The sequence below is a fragment of the Oncorhynchus tshawytscha genome, linkage group LG08 (genome assembly GCF_018296145.1).
Source record: "Oncorhynchus tshawytscha isolate Ot180627B linkage group LG08, Otsh_v2.0, whole genome shotgun sequence".
NCBI classification, from domain to species: domain Eukaryota; kingdom Metazoa; phylum Chordata; class Actinopteri; order Salmoniformes; family Salmonidae; genus Oncorhynchus; species Oncorhynchus tshawytscha.
In genome coordinates, this window is record NC_056436.1 from 62269289 (window position 1) to 62294714 (window position 25426).

Genomic DNA, 25426 nt, shown 5'->3' on the forward strand with positions numbered 1-25426 from the left:
CCATAATTGTAATTAAGAACTTGTTATTAACTGACTTGCCTTCTTAAATTAAACTAATTAAAACATGTCAATTCCAACTCACTTTTATTTATTCCATATTGATCATTTGATTATGAGTATCTATTTATTCATCCATTTGACGTTGGATGTCCAGAAATACGTGAAGGCAGTGAAAGCATAGATAGGTCAACAACAAGGAATATCGTCCTGACATTATGCAAAAACAAAATCAACAATGGAGCGAAGCATCTCCGTCTAGAATCGATTGCAAGTACTACGCATGTGCAATGTTGTCTGACCCCAACATACTTCCTGGTTCAACAGCGTGTGCACACGGTGAAATGTCATCGTGAACACTAAACAATCCGCAAATTTAGCTACATCTGTTACAGGATTCGGGTCGTTATTTCAAGCAGTTCTTCTGACTTTTTCCGTCAATCGGAGGACGCACAGAGATCATGAAGGTTTTCATAACAAGACGCATCCCACAGGAGGGAATGAAGATTTTGTCACAGGCTGGAGTGTATGCAGGTTTCACTGTATAGTTTGCTATGATCAGCTTGGTAGCTAGCCTAATGAGTAGCTCATGCGCTGGCACTTTTAATCTATAATGCATGACATGCCAGTAGTGTTATAATTGTGTTACTTAATTCTAGTGCTAGTCTACTTCTTGCTGTATAAATGCATTGGACACACAGGAAGTGGAGGGTAATGTTACACCTTGTTCTAAAAGTGAAAGTTCATTGGAGTTGTTTATGACCTTTATTCCAGGTCACACATTATAGCGGGTTCTCTGAAGGCGTTTTTGTAACATTTACAAACGTCTATGTAACATTTGGTTTAGGTAATGAGGTATAATAAAGATTAAAGGTAGGGGAAGGTATGGGGGGGAAACAGACCTTGGGAAAAAAAAAAGCACACAGACAGACAATGCAGAATATGTGGAGAGTACTAAGCACACAGACAGACAATGCAGAATATGTGGAGAGTACTGTACAATGAAGTAAATGTTGTAAATTGTCTTGGTCTCTCATTTGAATCTGGTCATCTCCCCGTTTCCATGGAAACAGATGTAAAGTGTCACTGTGGGACTCTGATGAGCCTGTTCCGAGGGTGGAGCTTCTGAAGGGCGTGGAGGGGGCCCATGGTCTGCTGTGCCTCCTGTCGGACAAGATCGACACAGAGGTTCTGGACGCAGCAGGTACACTGGACATAATCTGGACCAGATTAACTCAAACAGTACTTCTCAGTATTTTCCAATACAGTACCAGTCAAAAGTTTGGACACACCTACTCATTCAAGGGTTTTTCTTTATTTTTACTATTTTCTACATTGTAGAATAATAGTGAAGACATCAAAACTATGAAATAACACATGGAATCATGTAGTAACCAAAAGTTAAACAAATCCAAATATATTTGAGATTCTTCAAAGTAGCCACCCTTTGCCTTGATGACAGCTTTGCACACTCTTGACATTCTCTCAACCAGCTTCATGAGCTTTATTTGTTTGTAACTTAGTTTTTAATTTATTTTGTACATAATGTTGCGGCTACCGTCTCTTATGACCGAAAATAACTTCTGAACATCAGGACTGCGATTACTCACCACGGACTGGCAGAATCCTTTTTTCCTCTTAACGAGTCTGACGTGAATTATATACTGCTTCCTCGGGAACAGGCCCAGATCCCCATGATTTGCGTGAAGAGGAGGCAGAGAAAAATGGTCCAGAGGGCGGGCTGCCTTCTGAGAATTTGTAGGTGATCAAATTAACCTCCACTTCCTTCCGTTTTGCTAGAAAATGTAAAATCTTTGGAGAATAAAATCGATGACCTACGCAGAAGATTAAACTACCAACGGGACATTCAAAACTGTAATATCTTATGCTTCATGGAGTAGTGGCTGAACGACAACACAATCATGGTTATACACTGTACCGGAAGGACAGAACAGCGGCGTCTGGTAAGACAAGGGGACGGCGGACTAAGTTTTTTTGTAAATAACAGCTGGTGCATGATATCTAAGGAAATCTCAAACTATTGCTCGCCTGAGTATCTCATGATAAGCTGTAGACCACACTATCTACCTAGAGAGTTTTCATCTGTATATTTTGTAGCTGTCTACATACCACCACAGACTGAGGCTGGCACTAAGACAGCATTGAATGAGTTGTATTCTGCCATAAGCAAACAAGAAAACGCTCACCCAGAGGCAGCGCTCCTCGTAGCCAGGGACTTTAATGCAGGGAAACGTACATTTGTTTTACCAAATTTCTATCAGCATGTTAAATGTGCAACCATCAACTCTTCCTCGCCCTCCATTTGGCAAATCTGACCATAATTCTATCCTCCTGATTCCTACTTACAAGCAGAAATGAAAGCAGGTGACTAGATCAATAAAAGTGACTAGATCAATACAAAAGTGGTAAGATGAAGCAGATGCTAAGCTACAGGACTGTTTTGCTAGCACAGACTGGAATATGTTCCGGGATTCCTTCGATGGCATTGAGGAGTACACCACATCAGTCATTGATGACGTCATCCCCACAGTGACTGTACGTACATACCCCAACCAGAAGCCATGAATTACAGGCAACATCCGCACTGAGCTAAATGCTAGAGCTGCTGCATTTCAATTAATAGGTGTGCCGTGTTAATTTGTGTTATGTCTTTCCTTCTTAATGTGTTTGAGCCAATCGGTTGTGTTGTGACAAGGTAGGGGTGGTGTACAGAAGATAGCCCTATTTGGTAAAAGATCAAGTCCATATTATGGCAAGAACAGCTCAAGACAAGCAACAGTCCATCATTACTTTAAGACGTGAAGGTCAGTCTATGCGGACAATGTCAAGAACTTAAAGTGCAGTCGCTAAAACCATCAAGCACTACGATGAAACTGCTTCTCATGAGAATCGTCACAGGAAAGGAAGACCCAGAGTTACCTCTGCTGCAGACGAGAAGTTCATTAGAGTTAACTGCGCCTCAGATTGCAGCCCAAATAAATGCTTCACAGCATTCAGGCAACAGACGAATATCAACATCAACTGTTCAGAGGAGACTGCGTGAATCAGGCCTTCATGGTCGAATTGCTGCAAAGAAACCACTACTAAAGGACACCAATAATAAGAAGATACTTGCTTGGGCCAAGAAACACGAGCAACGGACATCAGACCGGTGGAAATCTGTCTTTTGGTCTGAGTCCAAATTTGAGATTTTTGGTCCCAACCACCATTGTCTTTGAGATGCAGAGTAAGTGAACGAATGATCTCTGCATGTGTGGTTCCCACCATGAAGAATGGAGGAGGAAGTGTGGAGGTGTTTTGCCGGTGATACTGATGGGACTATCATTTGTTTTTCAACAGGACAATGACCTAACACCTCCAGGCTGTTGAAGGAGAGTGATGGAGTGCTGCATCAGATGACCTGGCCTACACAATCACCCGACCTCAACTCAATTGAGATGGTTTGGGATGAGTTGGACCGCAGAGTTGAGGAAAAGCAGCCAATATGTGCTCAGCATATGTGGGAATTCCTTCCAGACTGTTGGAAAAACATTTCAGGTGTAGCTGGTTGAGAGAATACCAAGAGGGTCCAAAGCTGTCATCAAGGCAAAGGGTGGCTACTTTGAAGAATCTCAAGTATAAAATATATTTGGATTTGTGTAACACATTTTTGGTTACTACATAATTCCATGTGTTTTTTCATAGTTTTGATGTCTTCACTATTCTACAATGTAGAAAATAGTTTTAAAAAATAAAGAAAAACCCTTGAATGAGTAGGTGTGTCAAACTTTTGACTGGTACTGTATATTTAAGGTTTATTTTGAATTGTACACATTTGCAGCTAAAAGCTGAATTGCAGCATACATATGCCTACATAAGTAAGTGAATTTAATCTGTAATTTGAGGCTGTTAGGTATGTATTATACTGTAAATGTGTTGTATGATAGTTCCCATTTTGTCTTCTCCTAACACGTAGCTATTGATTTGTGTTCAGGTCCAAACTTGAAGGTTATAAGTACCTTGTCTGTCGGATTTGACCACATGGCCATGGATGAGATCAAGAAACGGTAAGACTAACTACCAACTAGCTTGTACGCAGTGCTTGACTTGGGAGGAAAGAGGTGCAGGAGCTGTCTTTTTCTAAGTCAGTCCATTAGACTATGTTCACAGAAATTCTCAAATGATATTATTCTACAGAGATCTGTTAATCAAATTTATTTATAAAGCCTTTTTTACATCAGCAGATGTCACTAAGTGCTGTATAGAAACCCACCCTAAAACACCAAACAGCAAGCAATGCAGATGTAGAAGCATGGTGGCTAGGAAAAACTCCTGAGAAAGGCAGGAACCTAGGAAGGGAACTAGGCTCTGAGGGGTGGCCAGTCCTCTTCTGGCTGTGCCCGGTGGAAGGGTTCATACACATTTTGACAGATGGCATTTCATTACTTTCCCATGACTTTTAACCAAATTTCCATGACCAATAATTGGTTGCGGCCCTGTCGCCTACATGAAAAAAGTCAGCATAATTAAAGGCTTCTGGTCTCTGATCCCATGTAGGCCTACTATAATGGGAAGAAAAAGTATGTGAACCCTTTAGAATTACCTGGATTTCTGCATAAATTTGTCTTAACATTTTATCTGATCTCCATCTCGGTCACAACAAAAGACAAACACAGTGTGCTTAAACTAATAACACACAAACAATTATAATTTTTCATCTCTTTATTGATTACACCGTGTAAAGATTCACAGTGTAGGGTGGAAAAAGTATGTGAACCTTTGGATTTAATAACAGGTTGACCCTCCTTTAGCAGCAATAACCTCAAACAAATGTTTTCTGTAGTGGCGGATCAGACCTGCACAACAGCCAGGAGGAATTTTGCACCATTCCTCTTTACAAAACTGTTTCAGTTCAGCAATATTCTTGGGATGTCTGGTGTGAACCGCTCTCTTGAGGTCATGCCACAGCATCTCAATCGGGTTGAGGTCAGGACTGACTGGGCCACTCCAGAAGGTCAGGACTCTGACTGAGCCACTCCAGAAGGTCAGGACTGACTGGGCCACTCCAGAAGGTCAGGATTCTGACTGGGCCACTCCAGAAGGTCAGGACTCTGACTGGGCCACTCCAGAAGGTCAGGACTCTGACTGGGCCACTCCAGAAGGTCAGGACTCTGACTGGGCCACTCCAGAAGGCGTATTTTCTTCTGTTCAAGCCATTCTGTTGTTGATTTTACATCTGTCAAATGGGTTGTTGTCCTGTTGCAGCACCTAACTTCTGTTGAGCTTCTATTGGCGGACAGATAGCGTAACATTCTCCTGCAAAATGTCTTGATAAACTTGGGAATTAGTTTTTTTGTTGACGATAGCAAGCTGTCCAGGCCCTGAGGCAGCAAAGCAGCCCCAAACCATGATGCTCCCTCCACCATACTTTACAGTTGGGATGAGGTTTGGATGTTGGTGTGCTGTGCCTTTTTTTCCTCCATGCATAGTGTTTTGTGTTCCTTCCAAACACCACAACCTTAGTTACATCTGTCCACAGAATATTTTGCCAGTAGCACTGTGGAACATCCAGGTGCTCTTTTGCAAACTTCAGACGTGCAGCAATGTTTTTTTAAGACAGCAGTGTCCTTCCATGGTGTCCTCCCATGAACACCATTCTTGTTTAGTGTTTTATGTATCGTAGACTCGTCAACAAAGATGTTAGCATCTACCAGAGATTTCTGTAAGTCTTTAGCTGACTCTCTAGGATTCTTCTTAACATTGAGCATTCTGTGCTGTGCTCTTGCAGTCATCTTTGCAGGAGATTAGCAACAGTGCTGAACTTTTTCCATTTATAGACTATTTGTCTTACCGTGGACTGATGAACATCAAGGCCTTTAGAGATATTTTTGTAAACCTTTCCAGCTTTATGCAAGTCAACAATTCTTAATCTTAGGTCTTCTGAGATCTCTTTTGTTCGAGGCATCGTTCACATCAGGCAATGCTTCTTGTGAATGGCAAAATCATATTTTGTGAGTGGTTTTTTTTACAGGGCAAGGCAGCTCTAACCCACATCTCCAACCTTGTCTCAATGATTGTACTCCAGGTTAGCTGACTCATGACTCCAATTAGCTTTTGGAGAAGTCATGAGCCTAGGGGTTCACATACTTTTTTACAACCTACACTGTGAATGTTTAAATATTGCATTCAATATAGACAAGAAAAATACAATTTGTGTGTTATTAGTTTAAGCACACTTTGTCTATTGTTGTGACTTAGATGAAGATCTGATCTTCATCTATGTAAAAATGTATGCAGAAATCCAGGTAATTCCAAATGGTTCACATACTTTTTCTTGCCGCTGTATCTCCTGCCGTTGTGCCCTTCATCAAGGCACTTAACTCCGTACAGAGTAGAATAACTGCACTGTTAGGCTACTGTATAAAATGCACGTGGTCAACCCTCCATCTGGAGAGCTACAGGGTGTGCAGGTTTTTGATCCTGTCCTGAAACGCACCAAAGTCTCCTTATCAAGTTCCTGTTGAGCAGGCTACAATTTGGAGCAGGGCTCGGAACAAAAACCTTCACACCCAGTAGCTGTTGGCCACCCTCGATTATAAAATATTGCAACATTATACAACCAAAGACTTTTTAATGTTTTTATTCAATTATTCCCTCATTCATTCCGTGAATCAGTGATAAAACGGATAAGGTAGGCTACTTCAAAGCAAGGTAGCTCACTAAGACATGTTTATCTATAATATTCATGTTTCAGGGGAGATCTATGCACAGCATCAAAGTTATTTGTCAATTAGGCTATTCTTCAAATATTTTTTGCATTTTCGTATTTACATGGCTAGCCTACTGTTTAATAGAGGGGAATCACAGCTTTCAAATTATGGTGTCAGATTTATTTCTCACAGTGCCGGTGAAAAGGCAACAATGAGTCAACGACTTTAATTCTTAGGCATATAGTTAACTAGTGAGATGGCTTCTAGTATGGCTAATTATGTTTTGAATTGGCTATGTAGTTAGTCTATCATTATTTTATAGGCTACTTGCTGCTGAAATGTCTCTTTCCTCAGGCAAATGGCCCACTCACACTGGCACACATGCAGATAATGCACAGCACACACAGAGATGCGCTGAAGACCATGTCTAATTCTGATCATGGCTGATATGTCGATTTTTAAGTGATTTGATATATTTGAAAAGGAAATCACAATATTAAAATTAAATTACTTTTCCAGGATGTTCATGACCTTAAGAAACCTAATTTGACAACTTGGAACATCGCATCCTGCTCATTCAGGCTGGCACATTCTCAAACTGGAACAGTCTACTGCCACAGATACACCGGATTCACAGACTAGCGGAAAGTAAACTTGAACAAAGCAGAATCAGGATATGGATCCCCACTCTCAATTGCTATTCAATGCAGATCGAGCATTCACCCCGGCTTCACTCCACTTTGACCAATCTTTTGTGTGTGAATCTGGGCCGCTGATAGGACACTTTGTTTTATAGAGGAGCCGGTAAGCAGTTCCCGGAAAAATTTGAGGTGCCAGTACGGCGCTCCAGACGGCTCCGGCCCAATTCAAGCAATGATTGTACGAACAAATACCTTCCTCACATCTAAGTCAAACTCTCATTGTGCCCTCTTCTCCATGTTCTGTGCAGAGGGGTGCGTGTGGGCTACACTCCAGACGTCCTGACTGATGCCACGGCGGAGCTGACCGTCGCCCTGCTCCTGGCTACAGCTCGGCGGCTACCAGAGGGCGTGGTGGAGGTTAAGAAGTCAGTGATCAATGAAAACACAGATGCATTTACTACATAAGACTTCAGTTTCAGATGATCACTCTTGACATGTTGTACATTGATACTTTAGGGATGTGTTGCTGAACCAAATTTCTATCTACAATTAATATGAGCAAAACAGAATGTGTGTCCTCATTTCCCACTTTTTAACTTTCTCTCGCTTTCTCTTTCTCTCTCAGTGGAGGCTGGAGCACCTGGAAACCTCTGTGGTTGTGTGGTTATGGTCTGTCAGGCAGCACTGTCGGTGTCATTGGACTGGGACGCATAGGTAGTGACAGTGATTGATTGATACTGGATTCAGGGACTCCTGCCTTTTAGGCCTGTGGTCCATATAATCCATACTGTAGCTGAAAGGGCTGGACAAAATGTCTTACTAACTGATTGATTGTCTGGAGTCAATGCTGTTTTCGCTCAGGTATGGCCATTGCCAGGAGGCTGAATCCGTTTGGAGTGAAGAGGCTCCTGTACTCTGGAAGAACTGCCAAATCCTATGCTGCTGAGGTGGAGGGAGAATACGGTGAGCGGTGTTGGAGGGGCTAGGGAAAACAGGAAAGTATAAGAGAGAGGGTGAGAATCAGATGATGTGTTTATTTGGCTGTTTCTTCACCCTCTCTCCTCCCCTCCTCTCTGTTGCAGTGCCCTTGGACACGCTGGTGTCTGAGAGTGATTTTGTCGTGGTGTCCTGCGCCCTCACACCAGAGACCCAAGGCCTGTGTAACAAGGACTTCTTCAGCAAGATGAAGAACACCGCTGTCTTCATCAACACCAGCAGGTACTCCATTAAACACGTAGAGCAGTGCAAATCAAACCCCACTGACTACGTTTGGAAATGAGCACTGTTACAGTCATTCAAAGTTCTAAAATTAGAGGTGTGTGTGTTATAGGGGTGCAGTGGTGAATCAGGAGGATCTGTACCAGGCTCTGTCCAGTGGTCAGATAGCTTGTGCTGGGCTGGACGTCACAACCCCAGAACCACTCCCCACCGACCACCCCCTCCTCACCCTCAAAAACTGTGGTGAGTATATGGAGACACAGGGATGGAAGCCAGTTTACTCTGTTTTATTGTCTATGATTCATCTCTAATCATTGTTGTGGTCTTTCCAGGGGAATCAAGAATACTCCTTTTTTTTTTTTTTTTTACACCTGCTCATTAAAATTAACCAGTTGCTTTTTCCCCAGAGATTATTTATACTGAACAAAATATAAATGCAACATGTAACAATTTCAAATATTTTACTGAGTTACAGTTTTATATAATGAACTCAGTCAATTGAAATAAATTCATTAGGCCCTAATCTATGGATTTTCACATGACTGGGAATACAGATATGTATCTGTTGGTCACAGATATGCATCTGTTGGTCACAGATATGCATCTGTTGGTCACAGATACCCTTAAAAAATGGACCTCACGATCTAGTCATGGTATTTTTGTGCATTCAAATTGCCTTTGATAAAATGCAATTGTGTTCGTTGTCCGTAGCTTATACCTCCCCATACCATAACCCCACCGCCACCACGTGGCAGTCTGTTCACAACGTTGACATCAGCAAACTGCTCGCCCACACGACGCCATGCACGTGGTCTGCGGTTGTGAGGCCAGTTGGACGTACTGCCAAATTCTCTAAAACAACGTTGGAGGCGGCTTATGGTAGAAAAAATAACATTCAATTATCTGGCAACCGCTCGGTTGGACATTCCTGCAGTCAGCATGCCAATTGCACACTCCCTCTTGAGAGGGAGTTGAGACATCTGTGGCAGTGTGTTGTGTGACAAAACTGCACATTTTAGTGGCCTTTTATTGTCCCCAGCACAAGGTGCACCTGTGTAATGATCATGCTGTTTAATCAGCATCTTGATATGCCACACCTTTCAGGTGGATGGATTATCTTTGCAAAGGAGAAATCCTCACTAACAGGGATATAAACAAGAGAAATAAGCTTTTTGTGCGTATCGAACATTTCTGGGACATTTTTATTTCTGCTCATGAAACATAGGACCAACACTTTACATGTTGTGTTTATATTTTTGTTCAGTGTATATTGTGCAATCCGATCATATCCCTGCTAATACTTTTCTCTCCTCTGTCCACCTGCAGTGGTCTTGCCCCACATTGGCAGTGCTACCTACTCTACACGTGGCATCATGGCAGAGCTGTCCGCAAACAATCTGCTGGCAGGCCTACAGGGCACAGACATGCCCAGCGAACTCAAATTCTAGTGCTGCTCTACAACTTCTCAATTCTGCCTCGGTCCTCCTGTTAGAATGATTCTTTTATCAACCAATCAGTAGTCATTACCAGGGAAGGTAAAAGCCGTAAGTGACCAGGAAGGAATCTGTGTTAAGATTATTGCTGTTCTATTAAAGGAAAGATTCACCCATTTTGAATGTTATATAATTGTTGTGCATCTCTGAGCGATGTTCTATCGATTCCTGGGGATTTTCATGTGTATCTGAGCTATTCGCTGTTCAAACATGCAGAAATACAGCCAGTATGCCATGTTTTGCATCATAGAAATACAGCCGGTATGACGTCTTTAGTGTCATAGAAATACAGCCGGTATGACGTCTTTAGTGTCATAGAAATACAGCCGGTATGACGTCTTTAGTGTCATAGAAATACAGCGGGTATGACGTCTTTAGTGTCATAGAAATACAGCGGGTATGACGTCTTTAGTGTCATAGAAATACAGCGGGTATGATGTCTTTAGTGTCATAGAAATACAGCGGGTATGATGTCTTTAGTGTCATAGAAATAAAGTGTCATAGAAATACAGCGGGTAGTGTCATAGAAATACATCTTTTAGTGTCATAGAAATACAGCAGGTATGACGTCTTTAGTGTCATAGAAATACAGCGTCTTTTAGTGTCAGAAATACAGCGGGTATGACGTCTTTAGTGTCATAGAAATACAGCAGGTATGACGTCTTTAGTGTCATAGAAATACAGCGGGTATGACGTCTTTAGTGTCATAGAAATACAGCGGGTATGACGTCTTTAGTGTCATAGAAATACAGCGGGTATGACGTCTTTAGTGTCATAGAAATACAGCGGGTATGATGTCTTTAGTGTCATAGAAATACAGCGGGTATGACGTCTTTAGTGTCATAGAAATACAGCCGGTAGGACGGATTTTACGTCATATTCAGCTGTATTTATGCCTGCTTGAATGGCAAATAGATGCACAAAAACTGGGTGAATGTTTCCTTTAACATGCTCTCCCAACATGAAGGTAAACTTCTGCCTCTTGCTCTTACTGTTTTACAAAAATAACTAACTTCTAAAATGTTACTTGAAAGAGGAAGTGTATAGTATTAGCGTTTTGAGAACATGCCTCAGTACACTTAACAGTACTCCTAAGGGTCAGCCATGACTTCCTTTTAAGGACGTAGAAAAGCACTACAATGTCTCTGCACACAATTCATCACTGGCCGCCTTGTTCTTATGAAACACTTGATCGAATTGTGTAAAACAGTAGTTGTAATGTTTTCTATTGTTCTCATGACAGTTTTGTGTTAACATATTGAGATATGGATCGCCATTGTCTATTTGTGCATAATTCTAAGAAACACTATCTCTAATTAATCTTTGGTAAAACACCTCGCCTGTAATCATTGTTTGTTTCAAACCAGCTGATCACTCCCTCCCTCTATCATGGTCTCTCATTCTGGCTTTGTTGAATAAAGTAGAAATGTTGTACAGTACGTCGGAATGTGTGAAAATTTTTCCCCCATAAGAAGAATTCTAGATCCATGCGTAAATGAACAAAGTTAGAATAGATCATTTAAAAGATAGTCAGGGATCAGTTTGGTTCCAATGTAGTTTAATTTGTATCACTGTTCAATAGCGATCCTACTGAGAAGTAGTGTAAAGATTATATTAAAGAGTTCCATTCTCTCTGTTCTATGATGATTACCATCACATTTCATGTAGTCGTCGTCTAGACAAACTACAGTACATTCTGCGTGTGCTTTCTAAAATCATCAACACAGTCAACATGTGTTTTCACATCAATATTAAAGTGTCTACTTCAACAATATTTATAACAATGACCAGGCAAACATAACCCTGATATGGCAGAACAATGGAAAATGTCAATGAGCTTTCTGAATGGTAGCACCGGCTGTTTTTCACAGTGTTTCCACCTGATTTCCCGGTCTCTCAGAGCAGCGTGGCAGGCAGGTGGCTGCTCTGCCAGCGTAGACAGGTGGTCTTGGAGTGTTTGTACAAATGGGACGACTGACTGAAGCGTTTTCCACACTTGAGGCAGGCATAGGGCTTTTCTCCTGTGTGGACTCTGATGTGTTTCTTACAGTCAGTCAGGTTTAGGAAGGTCTTACAGCAGATCCGGCAGGCGTATTTCCTTGCCCCCTCCACTACCAGGACGTTGTGCTCCGTCATGGCCTTCTTACACTTTGAAAGGACGTCCTCTGATGCTCTGGTGAGGGCAGGGCGAGGAGCAGTATCCCCCCCTGCTGGACCGGAGGAGGAAGGATCCTGGGGTTGTCCATCTATCTGGCCCTCAGAGTTGGGGTTCACTTTTGGAGCGATGCGACGGTAAACTGGCAGCCCTAAGCTACCCCCAACTCCGGTCATCTCAGCCCTGGATGATCGGGAGAGGGATGTGCTCAAACTGAGGCTGCCCAAGGTGCCGACATCTGGCCTGAGGCCCCTCAAGAAGCCCCCCAGAACATCCTGAGTCTGGGTGGACTGAAGGATGAATCCATCACTGAAACTGTGCCCCTCGCTACTGAGGAGCTGCTGGAAGGGGACAGAGGTTACTGGGAACATAAGGGAGGAAGAGGAGGTGTTTGTTGCCTCTGAGTTTTGAAGTGACCTAACAGCCTCATTGCTTTCTGCCTGAGCCTCACTGATGGTGGTGTTAATGAGACTGTCCACTCCTAATGCCTCAAGCTGACTCCTGGGGTTGAGAATGCAGGAAAGTCCCAGGTCTTGGTTTCTGTCTAGGCCCTCATTATCAGACAACCCATCTCCTCTATCCGTGTTGTCTTGGAGTGGGTGTGTGTCTGTCTGAGGATTGGAGCTAGAATGGGGGTTGGATGAGCTTGGGTCATTTCCCTTCGGGCTGAGTATGTCTTTCTCATCATTAACTGGCTCATCCTGATGATCACCAGTGTCCTCGGATGGGAATGGAGGATAATTGGACACACCTGGTGTGTCTGGATAAGAGTTCACCTGCTCACTCTTCACAACTACATCCATCTTATGATCCTCCTCTTCTCCATCTTCTCCCACTTTCACTTTAAACACAATCCCTCCATCCACCTGAGAACCCTCTGTGTGATCCTCTCCCCCATCATCCCGTGTCCCTCCCACATTACTATCTGATTGGCTAGGCAGCTGTACCTCTTCTTGTAAAGTACCTTCATACTTCTCCTCCTGCTTCTCTGCACTTCCCCTCTCCAGGCAGAGGCACTCGTCTGTCTTCAGGGAGTCAGGGGAGTGAATCTCATCACCCCCATTACTCCTGGAGATCCTTGGACAGCCCTCCCCGTGATTCCCCTCAGACAGCCTGCACCCACTCTGCTTGCTGTTCAGCCTCTCCTCCAGAAACATTTGGGGAGAAGAGCTCTTGCGTTTGTGGTGACGCCGACCAGAGAGAGCTGCCAGTTGCTCCATGCTTCCATCCGCTCCAACCCCTCCGTCCCTGCCTCCAGCCTGGCTAGCATCCAACTTAGTCTCGCCAACGTCGAGGCTACCTTCCAGGGCCGATGTGACCAGGCTGAGCCCCAGCTGCTGGAGTAGGACAGATCTTTGCTGCCTGGAGTTGACCCCGGCCATGGCTGCTGCCTGGGATGGAGACTGCCTCAGGTGCTGCTGGTCCACTGCATGGCTGAACCGCTGCTGCTGCACTGGCGAACTCCAACCACGCGGGGGCGATGTGGGGAAGCTGCGGGAGGTGAGGTGGTGCTTGCAGGCCTTGACCACAGTGTTGAGGTGCAGGTGGGAGGCAGCCAGGAGCACATCCATTACGTTGGAGACCCCCAGAGTGAGAGTGGAGGTGTAGATCATGTCCAGCAGGGTGGAGAAAGCTTCAGGAGTCACTACCTCTAGATCCAGCTCCATCACACTGGCTCCTCCACCATCCCCCTCCACTGCATTCAGAAGGGCCCTGAAGTGTGTACTGCAGGCTGCCAGGACAGAGCGGTGGGCCCTGAAGTGTTGGCCCCCCACTACGATCACACAGTCACAGAGCTGACCACTGACACGCTGGTGGTTCAGCTGCTGGAAGATGTTCTCGAAGTGACCTGGGAAGTCCATCTTTGCCTGAGGATGAACATGAGGAATAGTCAAACTGAGTAATCAAGCTCTGAGTGATCAAGCTGAATGATTATAATCATTCAATGCACTACACCCAGGCCAGTTTCCATACAATAGACTCAATGCTAGTAACAAAAAACTATAATGCAAATGTACTGTCTATGGACTAATTTAACTGGTATAAAGGTCTGACACTGTAGATCACATTTGTCCTTGCAAATATTAGTTACTAGTAATGAAAAACGGAATAAAACCGGCATATCATCTTGCAGTGTCCCCATGCTCGTGCCTGAAATATAGACCAGAGGAGCTGGCTCATGCTCGTTCAGTTCAGCCCTTCTTTTACGTTTGTATCATTCGCTGAATGAATGAAAATGGCCCAGTTAGCTACATTCACAAACTAACGAGCTTCTCAAATTGTAACAAAGCGACCAACGCAAAAAACGACAATATTTGGCTTACTTTATCTGAAAATAGTCTTTAGCCTGCAGAAGATGTAAACTGGGAGGAGGCGGGCCCAGACATCTAATCTTAACAAAAACACGGAAGAACGCGGGCTCTCATCGGTCGTCACTAGTTACCACAGCCACAAAATCGTAAACCCCGCCCATTTCAAAATGTATCTTCTTCAAATGTAACTTTTTTTTTTAATAATCAAAAAACAGATGTTTAACGCTTAGATATAGTGAAACAGGTCAATTATGGTCTTCATTTTGACAGTTCGTTGCAAAAGTGATATATTTTGGTATTTTAGTAGTAAATCTAGCTGTTTTTGCCCCTAGTGGTTCAACTCTACAATTGAAATCGTGACGTACAGGTCATCTCAAGGGAGGGGTTTGGTATGAAATACATACCCTTCTATATCTGCAGGGTATCTGTGAGCTGCATGGTACCACATTAAGGTTTACTATAAAAGCAGGCAGTGCTTGACTTTGCCAGGAGTTCACCAGAGCTTGAGTACCAGCACCGTACATTTTCTACTGCTGTGGCTTTTTCTACTGCACCTAAACAGTACCGCAACCAAAATGAGTACCAGCACCTATTTCAGGCCAAGTCAACCACTGAAAGCAGGTGACAGTGCGCCTTACTTGGCCATGGTCTTGGTAAAGGAACGTGCTAATATACTGTATATCGCATGATGTTTCCTTGCCTAGACTACTGACATTACACATTAAAGGCCTTTAAGGCACATTTCCTCATATGACCAAATTCAATGTTTTTTCTTAGTGTTTCATACACCTCTATGTTTTTACGAAGAAAAAAACACGTTGGCTATGAGGATTACGTAGTTACATCCATCGCAACAATAGATGACAATAAAGGTGATTTGAACTCGTATTTTTTCCACCATTTATGACTGATTGGTGGCGCAGTCCTCTAAAACAGTTGGCTCATAGTCCAATGGTTGGGAATTCTAGTCCCACATGGGATACATATTATTATTTTCTCTCCTTTATTTACAAAATTCATTCTGTGCCTACACACTTCTAATTCTGAAAAGTGAAAGCATACCTGTGAGAGAAGTCGCCCTGGTAGCAGTTGTAGGTTTTTATACAGAACTCAACACTAATCTGTGAGTTCATTTGACCATTGGAAAAAGAGCTAATGTGTAAACACTGCAATGCGGACCGAATTGAGCACCTAATCTTTATTTTCAAGGTGATGATTGCACTTTTCTTCCAATCACAATACCGCAAAAAAATGTGAGATTTGTTTTGCAACCCGTGGGTGGTTCGAATTTGCAACCCGCAAGTGGCAATAGATGTCAGGAACTCGGCACCTTACCACTGTAAACTAACCTAACTAACTGTCCAGAGCCGTATTTGCTCATTATGCACATAATTTTATTATCAGAGCGTGGCGGTGAATTTATGGTAAACCTTAGTGAGAAAGTGTTGGGATCAGGTACAACTACGTTTACCCACCCCCAAAATGAATATTTATGAGTAACCCACAATTTCTCATTTGAATGCTTTTTTTTCTTCAAGGGATTGGGAAAAGGCTGAAATTGAGGTTGAGAGTTACCCTTAAAACATAACACTAATTTTAACCCTAACAAATCAAATTTATTTATATAGCCCTTCGTACATCAGCTGATATCTCAAAGTGCTGTACAGAAACCCAGCCTAAAACCCCAAACAGCAAGCACTGCAGGTGTAGAAGCACGGTGGCTAGGAAAAACTCCCTAGAAAGGCCAAAACCTAGGATGAAACCTAGAGAGGAACCAGGCTATGTGGGGTGGCCAGTCCTCTTCTGGCTGTGCCGTGTGGAGATTATAACAGAACATGGCCAAGATGTTCAAATGTTCATAAATGACCAGCATGGTCAAATAATAATAATCGCAGGCAGAACAGCTGAAACAGGAGCAGCAGCACGGCCGGGTGGACTGGGGACAGCAAGGAGTCATCATGTCAGGTAGTCCTGAGGCATGGTCCTAGGGCTCAGGTCCTCCGAGAGAGAGAAAGAAAGAGAGAATTAGAGAGAGCATACATAAATTCACACAGGACACCGGATAGGACAGGAGAAGTACTCTAGATATAACAAACTGACCCTAGCCCCCCGACACATAAACTACTGCAGCATAAATACTGGAGGCTGAGACAGGAGGGGTCAGGAGACACTGTGGCCCCATCCGATGACACCCCCGGACAGGGCCAAACAGGAAGGATATAACCCCACCCACTTTGCCAAAGCACAGCCCCCACACCACTAGAGGGATATCTTCAACCACCAACTTACCATCCTGAGACAAGGCCGAGTATAGCCCACAAAGATTTCCGCCACGGCACAACCCAAGGGGGGGCGCCAACCCAGACAGGAAGATCACATCAGTGACTCAACCCACTCAAGTGACCCACCTCTCCTAGGGACGGTATGAAAGAGCCCTAGTAAGCCAGTGACTCAGCCCCTGTAATAGGGTTAGAGGCAGAGAATCCCAGTGGAAAGAGGGGAACCGGCCAGGCAGAGACAGCAAGGGCGGTTCGTTGCGCCAGAGCCTTTCCGTTCACCTTCACACTCCTGGGCCAGACTACACTCAATCATATGACCCACTGAAGAGATGAGTTTTCAGTAAAGACTTAAAGGTTGAGACCGAGTCTGCGTCTCTCACATGGGTAGGCAGACCATTCCATAAAAATGGAGCTCTATAGGAAAAAGTCCTGCCTCCAGCTGTTTGCTTAGAAATTCTAGGGACAATTAGGAGGCCTGCGTCTTGTGACCGTAGCGTACGTGTAGGTATGTACGGCAGGACCAAATCAGAGAGATAGGTAGGAGCAAGCCCATGTAATGCTTTGTAGGTTAGCAGTAAAACCTTGAAATCAGCCCTTGCCTTGACAGGAAGCCAGTGTAGGGAGGCTAGCACTGGAGTAATATGATCAAATTTTTTGGTTCTAGTCAGGATTCTAGCAGCCTTATTTAGCACTAACTGAAGTTTATTTAGTGCTTTATCCGGGTAGCCGGAAAGTAGAGCATTGCAGTAGTCTAACCTAGAAGTGACAAAAGCATGGATTAATTTTTCTGCATCCTTTTTGGACAGAAAGTTTCTGATTTTTGCAATGTTACATAGATGGAAAAAAGCTGTCCTTGAAACCGACTGTACAACCATCAAGATTAATTGTCAGATTCAACAGAAGATCTCTTTGTTTCTTGGGACCTAGAACAAGCATCTCTGTTTTGTCCGAGTTTAAAAGTAGAAAGTTTGCAGCCATCCACTTCCTTATGTCTGAAAAACATGCTTCTAGCGAGGGCAATTTTGGGGCTTCACCATGTTTCATTGAAATGTACAGCTGTGTGTCATCCGCATAGCAGTGAAAGTTAACATTATGTTTTCGAATGACATCCCAAAGAGGTAAAATATATAACCACACTCTTCATTCGTATATGCATCCCATCCGTCAACTATTATATATATATCAGACAATATTATGCCACATTATCTGAATAAAGAAAAAAAACATTTGAAATCGTCAACTTTATGATCAGAATGCTGATGTACTCCTCAAAAACAGGACAAGAGCGCCCCCATTGTGGGATATTCAGGTAATGGACGACTGCTTTACTTCCGCACTATACTGAACAAAAATATAAACATGCAACAATTTCAAAGATTTTACTAAGATACACTTCATAGAAGGAAATCAGTCCATTTAAATAAGGCCCTAATTTATGCATTTCACATGACTGGGCATGGGTGCAGCCATGCCCACCCACTTGGGAGCCAGGCCCAGCCAATCAGAAGGAGTTTTTCCTCACAAAAGGGCTTTATTACAGGCAGAAATACTCCTCAGCACCGCCTCCCTCTCCCTCCTCAGACAATCCCACAGGTGAAGAAGCTGGATGTGGAGTTCCTGGGCTGGCGTGGTTACACGTGGTCTGCGGTTTTGAGGCCGGTTGGATGTACTGCCAAATTCAATAAAAGGACATTGGAGGCGGCTTATGGTCGAAAAATTAACATTAAATTCTCTGGCAACAGCTCGGTTGGACATTCCTGCAGTCAGCATGCCAATTGCACACTCCCTCAAAACTTGAGACATCTGTCTGTGGCATTGTGTTGTGTGACAAAACTGCACACTTTAGAGTGGCCTTTTATTGTCCCCAGCACAAGGTGCACCTGTGTAATGGTCATGCTGTTTAATCAGCTTCTTGATATACCACACATTTCAGATGGATGGATTGCCTTGGCAAAGGAGAAATGCTCACCCTACAGGGATGTAAACAAATTTGCGCACAAAATGTGATCTTTTATTTCAGCTCATGGAAAATGGGACCAACACTTCTTTACATGTTGTGTTTATATTCGTGTTCAGTATATGTACTGTGTATCTTTATGATGTGGAGTCCAGGGGGCAAGTAATAATCTGTGTGTAGCAAATTTGACATAATGCCCTCTACCACCCTTTTGCAGAATAGTGTATACCTTAGGATCCACTGAATATCTTCAAATCAAAACCCATAAATTATAGTTCTTAAAGTTTTTTTTGCCAGTTTGGACATTTCTTTTTCAGGAGACATTTAGGTATACCTGATGATATGAACATCCAATCAATATTTAAACATGTCTTCCCTTTATTGCAGGCGATCCCCATGACCAATAAAATTCAAACATTCAATTACAACACTCTCATTTATTGATAGGGACCATTGCAAATGGAGGTACAGTATCACTCAAAACCAAAATGCAATCAGATGTTTTTCTGTTACTGAGCACTAACCGTAAACAAAAACAGAGGACATCTTGAAAACTATAACTGACAACTACTTAGTGTTCAAGTGCTATGTGGGACACAACGCACTGTCTTCATTGAAGCCTATAAATAAGTATTCCATATAGGATCCATATGATGGTGTTTAGCTCGCCACTCATCCCTTTGTTCCCCTGTCATCGTTATGTCCATTGTGCTTGATGCAGTAAATGGAATGTGGGAATACTGTAGAGGTAGATGGTCTCAAATGCTGTCCAACTTCTTCAAAATATATGGAGCTGTGGAGTAAATGATACATAAATGTTAACTTTTGATTGAGCCATTGTTTACAGTCAAAAGTGCTATTGAAGACCTCGGGGATGCTATCTAAATTAATGGCCATTAATTTTCATGCACAGTTGGCTCCCTTTCAAAAGAGGGGAACCAATTTTTGGGGTCACTACCTGCTGGATGATCTGTGGAGGGTCATGTCTGGTGATGTCATTGATTCTGTGTACATTCTCTGGTCAGAGCACTGACCAGTTGGGTGACACATGCATTACACAATATATTGTGAGATAATGTGCAAACCGAGAGGAATGTGAAGGCCGATACTTACTGGCTCTGAGAAGGGCAATATAGATTAGGAAATTGCGCACGGACGAGATGACGTCCTGTCGCATCTTTTTCTTCATCGCCTCTGGGTCCATTTTCGGCCCTAACCCCTCGAGTTTGAACATCTCGCCGTGGTCTGTGAAGGTTTTACACCCAACCCCTGCGCTGGTTGTGATTTTATGGCTGCGATTTCCCTGCAAATTTGTGTTACGCTTGCTCTTTGGTTTGATTCTCAGTACCGGCGTGTTTGATGGCGGAAATGTGACTGTTTAAACCGGAAATTACGCTTGAAGGATTACTGTAAATGAAATGGCCGTAGAGGTACAAACTCTACGATAGGCGAAGGGCAAAACTATACACATTTATTTCTGAGGAATTTCTACTAACTCAAGACTTTCCAATTTATCTAAGTATAAGTCTGTTTAAAATATATATGTAGAGACGAATAACAATGTCAATAAAATTTAAATATTATATTTTATGTTTGTTTTATATGATTGCTTATTAAACTACAATATACTGAAATTATAATTTGTTGACGACCCCCCCCACACACACTTCTATTAATACAGTAATATCATATTTATTGAATGTTTTAATGTTAATAATGATCTCCCTCGCCTTCAATCAAACTGGCGTTGTGAGGGGGGTCTTCAAAACAGACTGAGAGGGAGCGAACAATGGTGAATGTGAAGGAGAGGTTGAGAAAATAAAGGGAGGAGAAGACGAAGGGAGGGAGGGGATGGGTTATTTCTGAGCTCAGGACCGGGGATTAAGCGGTCCCAATACGATGACAGCATCCAGCCTAAACCCCCACGCGCCACACCGTCCGGACACGGATTCTACCGATTCTGACAAACTATTCTGTCTGCTCTCTCTCTTCAATCACTTAATTTGACCATCCCGATCCACAACCCCGGTCCGTCTTTTTCTTTAGAACACGAGGTGAGTTAGTTTTTTCGTGATTTTATTCTCCTCTTTATTGTCAAACTGTCTGGACGGATGCTGGAGGAGCTGGTGGGTATATGTTTCTGCGTGCACCTTGCACTGATTGCAAGAATCTGGTGCGATATTTTTCACATAGAAACAAAATATCTATTCTATCTGCAGGATTTGGACCTCATGCGGGTCCACGTGCCCCTGTTTCGGAGATGAGTAGAGAGATCTTAATCGGATTAGGACTATCGTACAAAAGACTGACCTTTTTTTTTCTTTGTTTACGGGCTAATCTGGCCGGACTGCAGTCACGATTATATCTCGGGTTAGTGTTGATCCTGGAGGGTGAACTATGAAATATCAACACAGTATAATACACAGATATATCTGAGTTATAACACATTTAAATATTTTATATCGACGTAGAGAACATTGCATATGAATTAGGTGGACAACTATTGCGCGATGGGCTATTGTTATTATTTTCTGTGTTTCGTTTTATTGCATGCTGAGCAGCCCACTGTTACCCCATGCATTTGTGGCTATGGTCGTAGTTATTTTGTCATTCGTTCATACCTATCCTCATCCATCTAGGATACTCAACACATGCATTTTGCATGGCTAATACGCAGCCAATGGAATTCTGTGCAACATTACATTTCTGTCACTTAATGCAAATGGCGATAGTAGAAATTGAATGAGAGTAGTAGATCCAGCGCTGATGACAGGTGTCTCTAGTGGTGGTGTAAAACGCCTTTATAGTAAATGGCCAATGTCTTGTTGTTATCAATGGGCGTCGACGAGGTGTGAAGAGAAACAGAAACAGCCTTATTCCTCATGCGCGTCTCCATAGGTTTGTGAAAATGCGACGTTCATTCTGTTTTCAATGCGGTGACAAGCAAGAAGATCGCAACACAACTAGACCGAAACAATGCATTTAGCCTTTCTGGGTCCTTTATTTAATTCATGACATGATTTAATATGACCACTGATTATGATTGTATATAGGCCAGACATGTGCTGTACCTAAAATGTACATGCTGCCCATGAGAGTATGTATTTAATGTCACAGAAAATGATCACTTACTATGTTTACATATAAATATGTAGGACTACCGCGTTCCTACACTTCCACACCGACACACATAGCCCACATCATCTCACACATGGACGGTTGTCGGTCTGGTCTTGTGCTGCCTTATGGGCGTGACTCCTCAGTGTGTGTGATTGTGCGCATGCGATACCATCTGTGTGTATTTGTTTGCAGGCACGTGCCCAGATAGAGCTTGAGGGGTGCTGGAGCACCTGTCCCTTTGCCCTCATATGAAAAAATGTGCCCTTTTGAATGGTGGCATTTTTATTTACAATTAATGACCTTTAATTGGATTTTATCTTTCTCTCATGTAACTTTTTTTCTCTCAGTTTGAGCACCTGCCCCACATTGTGAGTGTGCACACTTGGTTGTATGAGCATGTGTGTGTGTGTGTGTGTGTGTGTGTGTGTGTGTGTGTGTGTGTGTGTGTGTGTGTGTATGTATGTATGTATGTGTGTGTGTGTGTGTGTGTGTGTGTGTGTGTGTGTGTGTGTGTGTGTGTGTGTGTGTGTGTGTGTGTGTGTTTGCCTGTGCTGCTATGCCAGTGCTGCAGGCGGTGTGCATGATGACTTAGGGATGTATGGTAGAACATGTGATGGAGCTGTTGCCCTGAGTTCATCCAGCCACCAGAGCTGTTGCCCTGAGTTCACCCAGCCACCAGAGCTGTTGCCCTGAGTTCATCCAGCCACCAGAGCTGTTGCCCTGAGTTCACCCAGCCACCAGAGCTGTTGCCCTGAGTTCACCCAGCCACCAGAGCTGTTGCCCTGAGTTCACCCAGCCACCAGAGCTGTTGTTCTGAGTTCATCCAGCCATCAGAGCTGTTGCTCTGAGTTCATCCAGCCACCAGAGCTGTTGCTCTGAGTTCATACAGTACCAGACCTGTTGTTCTGAGTTCACCCAGCCACCAGAGCTGTTGCTCTGAGTTCATCCAGCCACCAGAGCTGTTGCCCTGAGTTCATCCAGACACCAGAGCTGTTGTTCTGAGTTCACCCAGACACCAGAGCTGTTGTTCTGAGTTCATCCAGACACCAGAGCTGTTGTTCTGACTTCACCCAGACACCAGAGCTGTTGTTCTGAGTTCATCCAGCCACCAGAGCTGCTTTTCTGAGTTCACACAGCCACCAGAGCTGTTGCTCTGAGTTCACACAGCCACCAGAGCTGTTGTTCTGAGTTCACACAGCCACCAGAGCTGTTGCTCTGAGTTCACACAGCCACCAGAGCTGTTGCTCTGAGTTCATCCAGCCACCAGAGCTGTTGCTCTGAGTTCATCCAGCCACCAGAGCTGTTGCTCTGAGTTCATCCAGCCACCAGACCTGTTGTTCTGAGTTCATCCAGCCACCAGAGCTGTTGCTCTGAGTTCATCCAGCCACCAGAGCTGTTGCTCTGAGTTCATCCAGCACCAGAGCTGTTGTTCTGAGTTCATCCAGCCACCAGAGCTGTTGCTCTGATTTCACACAGCCACCAGAGCTGTTGTTCTGAGTTCACACAGCCACCAGAGCTGTTGCTCTGAGTTCACACAGCCACCAGAGCTGTTGCTCTGAGTTCATCCAGCCACCAGAGCTGTTGCTCTGAGTTCATCCAGCCACCAGAGCTGTTGCTCTGAGTTCATACAGTACCAGACCTGTTGTTCTGAGTTCATCCAGCCACCAGAGCTGTTGCTCTGAGTTCATCCAGCCACCAGAGCTGTTGCTCTGAGTTCATCCAGCCACCAGAGCTGTTCTGAGTTCATCCAGCCACCAGAGCTGTTGCTCTGATTTCACACAGCCACCAGAGCTGTTGTTCTGAGTTCACACAGCCACCAGAGCTGTTGCTCTGAGTTCACACAGCCACCAGAGCTGTTTCTCTGAGTTCATCCAGCCACCAGAGCTGTTGCTCTGAGTTCATCCAGCCACCAGAGCTGTTGCTCTGAGTTCATCCAGCCACCAGAGCTGTTGCTCTGAGTTCATACAGTACCAGACCTGTTGTTCTGAGTTCATCCAGCCACCAGAGCTGTTGCTCTGAGTTCATCCAGCCACCAGAGCTGTTGCTCTGAGTTCACCCAGCCACCAGAGCTATTGCTCTGAGTTCATCCTGCCACCAGAGCTGTTGCTCTGAGTTCACACAGCCACCAGAGCTGTTGCTCTGAGTTCATCCAGCCACCAGAGCTGCTGCTCTGAGTTCATCCAGCCACCAGAGCTGTTGCTCTGAGTTCATCCAGCCACCAGAGCTGTTCTGAGTTCATCCAGCCACCAGAGCTGTTGCTCTGAGTTCATACAGTACCAGACCTGTTGTTCTGAGTTCATCCAGCCACCAGAGCTGTTGCTCTGAGTTCATCCAGCCACCAGACCTGTTGCTCTGAGTTCATCCAGCCACCAGAGCTGTTGCTCTGAGTTCATACAGTACCAGACCTGTTGTTCTGAGTTCATCCAGCCACCAGAGCTGTTGCTCTGAGTTCATCCAGCCACCAGAGCTGTTGCTCTGAGTTCATCCAGCCACCAGAGCTGTTGTTCTGAGTTCATCCAGCCACCAGAGCTGTTGCTCTGAGTTCATCCAGCCACCAGAGCTGTTGCTCTGAGTTCATCCAGCACCAGAGCTGTTGTTCTGAGTTCATCCAGCCACCAGAGCTGTTGCTCTGATTTCACACAGCCACCAGAGCTGTTGCTCTGAGTTCATCCAGCCACCAGAGCTGTTGCTCTGAGTTCATCCAGCCACCAGAGCTGTTGCTCTGAGTTCATCCAGCCACCAGACCTGTTGTTCTGAGTTCATCCAGCCACCAGAGCTGTTGCTCTGATTTCACACAGCCACCAGAGCTGTTGCTCTGAGTTCATCCAGCCACCAGAGCTGTTGCTCTGAGTTCATACAGCCACCAGAGCTGTTGTTCTGAGTTTACCCAGCCACCAGAGCTGTTGCTCTGAGTTCATCCTGCCACCAGAGCTGTTGCTCTGAGTTCATACAGCCACCAGAGCTGTTGCTCTGAGTTCATCCAGCCACCAGAGCTGTTGCTCTGAGTTCATCCAGCCACCAGAGCTGTTGCTCTGAGTTCATCCAGCCACCAGAGCTGTTGTTCTGAGTTTACCCAGCCACCAGAGAAATGCAAGAGGAATGGCAGGACTTGCACATCAGGAAAGACTAGCTGTGTCCCTGCATACCTGCCTGCCTGTCTCCATGCCTAACTGCCTGACTACCAAACGACATGCCTGCCTGTCTATCTGCCTACTTGCCTGCCTGTCTATCTGCCTACTTATCTGCCTAACTGCCTCCCTCCCTTCCTGCCTGTCTACCTACCTGCCTAACTGTGTGCCTGCCTATTTATCTGCTTACTTGCCTGCCTGCCTGCCTGCCTCCCTCCTCCCTGCCCTCCCTCCCTCCCTCCCTCCCTCCCTCCCTCCCTCCCTCCCTCCCTCCCTCCCTCCCTCCCTGTCTGTCTCCTGTCTGTCTGTCTGTCTCCCTGTCTGTCCCTCCCTGTCTGTCTGTCTGTCTGTCTGTCTGTCTGTCTGTCTGTCTGTCTGTCTGTCTGTCTGTCTGTCTGTCTGTCTGTCTGTCTGTC

The 25426-nt window shown here is 44.4% G+C and overlaps 4 protein-coding genes across 7 annotated transcripts in view; 2 read left to right on the forward strand and 2 right to left on the reverse strand.

Moving 5' to 3' along the window:
* Positions 1 to 290: 290 nt before the first annotated feature.
* LOC112256143 (glyoxylate reductase/hydroxypyruvate reductase) lies at positions 291 to 11498 on the forward strand. 2 transcript variants are annotated; one of them, XM_024429163.2, is made up of 10 exons: positions 291 to 523; positions 1071 to 1201; positions 3992 to 4064; positions 7657 to 7773; positions 7974 to 8062; positions 8210 to 8311; positions 8431 to 8566; positions 8679 to 8809; positions 9893 to 10524; positions 10713 to 11498. In XM_024429163.2, the coding sequence occupies exons 1-9, from the start codon at positions 459 to 461 to the stop codon at positions 10012 to 10014; spliced, it is 966 nt and encodes a 321-aa protein (XP_024284931.1). In that variant the 5' UTR covers positions 291 to 458; the 3' UTR covers positions 10015 to 10524; positions 10713 to 11498. The 2 variants fall into 2 exon arrangements, with proteins under 2 accessions (XP_024284931.1, XP_042181684.1); XM_042325750.1 differs by having other exon boundaries at positions 9893 to 10354.
* Positions 11499 to 11585: 87 nt separating this feature from the next.
* Positions 11586 to 15781, reverse strand: LOC112256141 (zinc finger and BTB domain-containing protein 5-like). 2 transcript variants are annotated; one of them, XM_042325743.1, is made up of 2 exons: positions 15589 to 15781; positions 11586 to 14082 (listed from the first exon to the last, which is right to left on the reverse strand). In XM_042325743.1, exon 2 carries the CDS (start codon positions 14074 to 14076, stop codon positions 11956 to 11958), a length of 2121 nt encoding a protein of 706 aa, XP_042181677.1. In that variant the 5' UTR covers positions 14077 to 14082; positions 15589 to 15781; the 3' UTR covers positions 11586 to 11955. The 2 variants fall into 2 exon arrangements, with proteins under 2 accessions (XP_042181677.1, XP_024284927.1); XM_024429159.2 differs by lacking the exon at positions 15589 to 15781 and adding an exon at positions 14539 to 14628.
* Positions 15782 to 19179: 3398 nt separating this feature from the next.
* On the reverse strand, positions 19180 to 20147 carry LOC112257085 (mitochondrial import receptor subunit TOM5 homolog). The gene is made up of 2 exons (XM_024430659.2): positions 19876 to 20147; positions 19180 to 19555 (listed from the first exon to the last, which is right to left on the reverse strand). Exons 1-2 carry the CDS (start codon positions 19994 to 19996, stop codon positions 19521 to 19523), a joined length of 156 nt encoding a protein of 51 aa, XP_024286427.1. The 5' UTR covers positions 19997 to 20147; the 3' UTR covers positions 19180 to 19520.
* Positions 20148 to 20612: 465 nt separating this feature from the next.
* LOC112257084 overlaps positions 20613 to 25426 on the forward strand; it is a 45126-nt gene continuing 40312 nt past the window's right edge. For both annotated transcript variants that reach the window (XM_042325735.1, XM_042325736.1), the window contains exon 1: positions 20613 to 20816. The gene's annotated coding sequence lies outside the window, so the exon portion shown is untranslated. The remainder of the gene's footprint in view (positions 20817 to 25426) is intronic.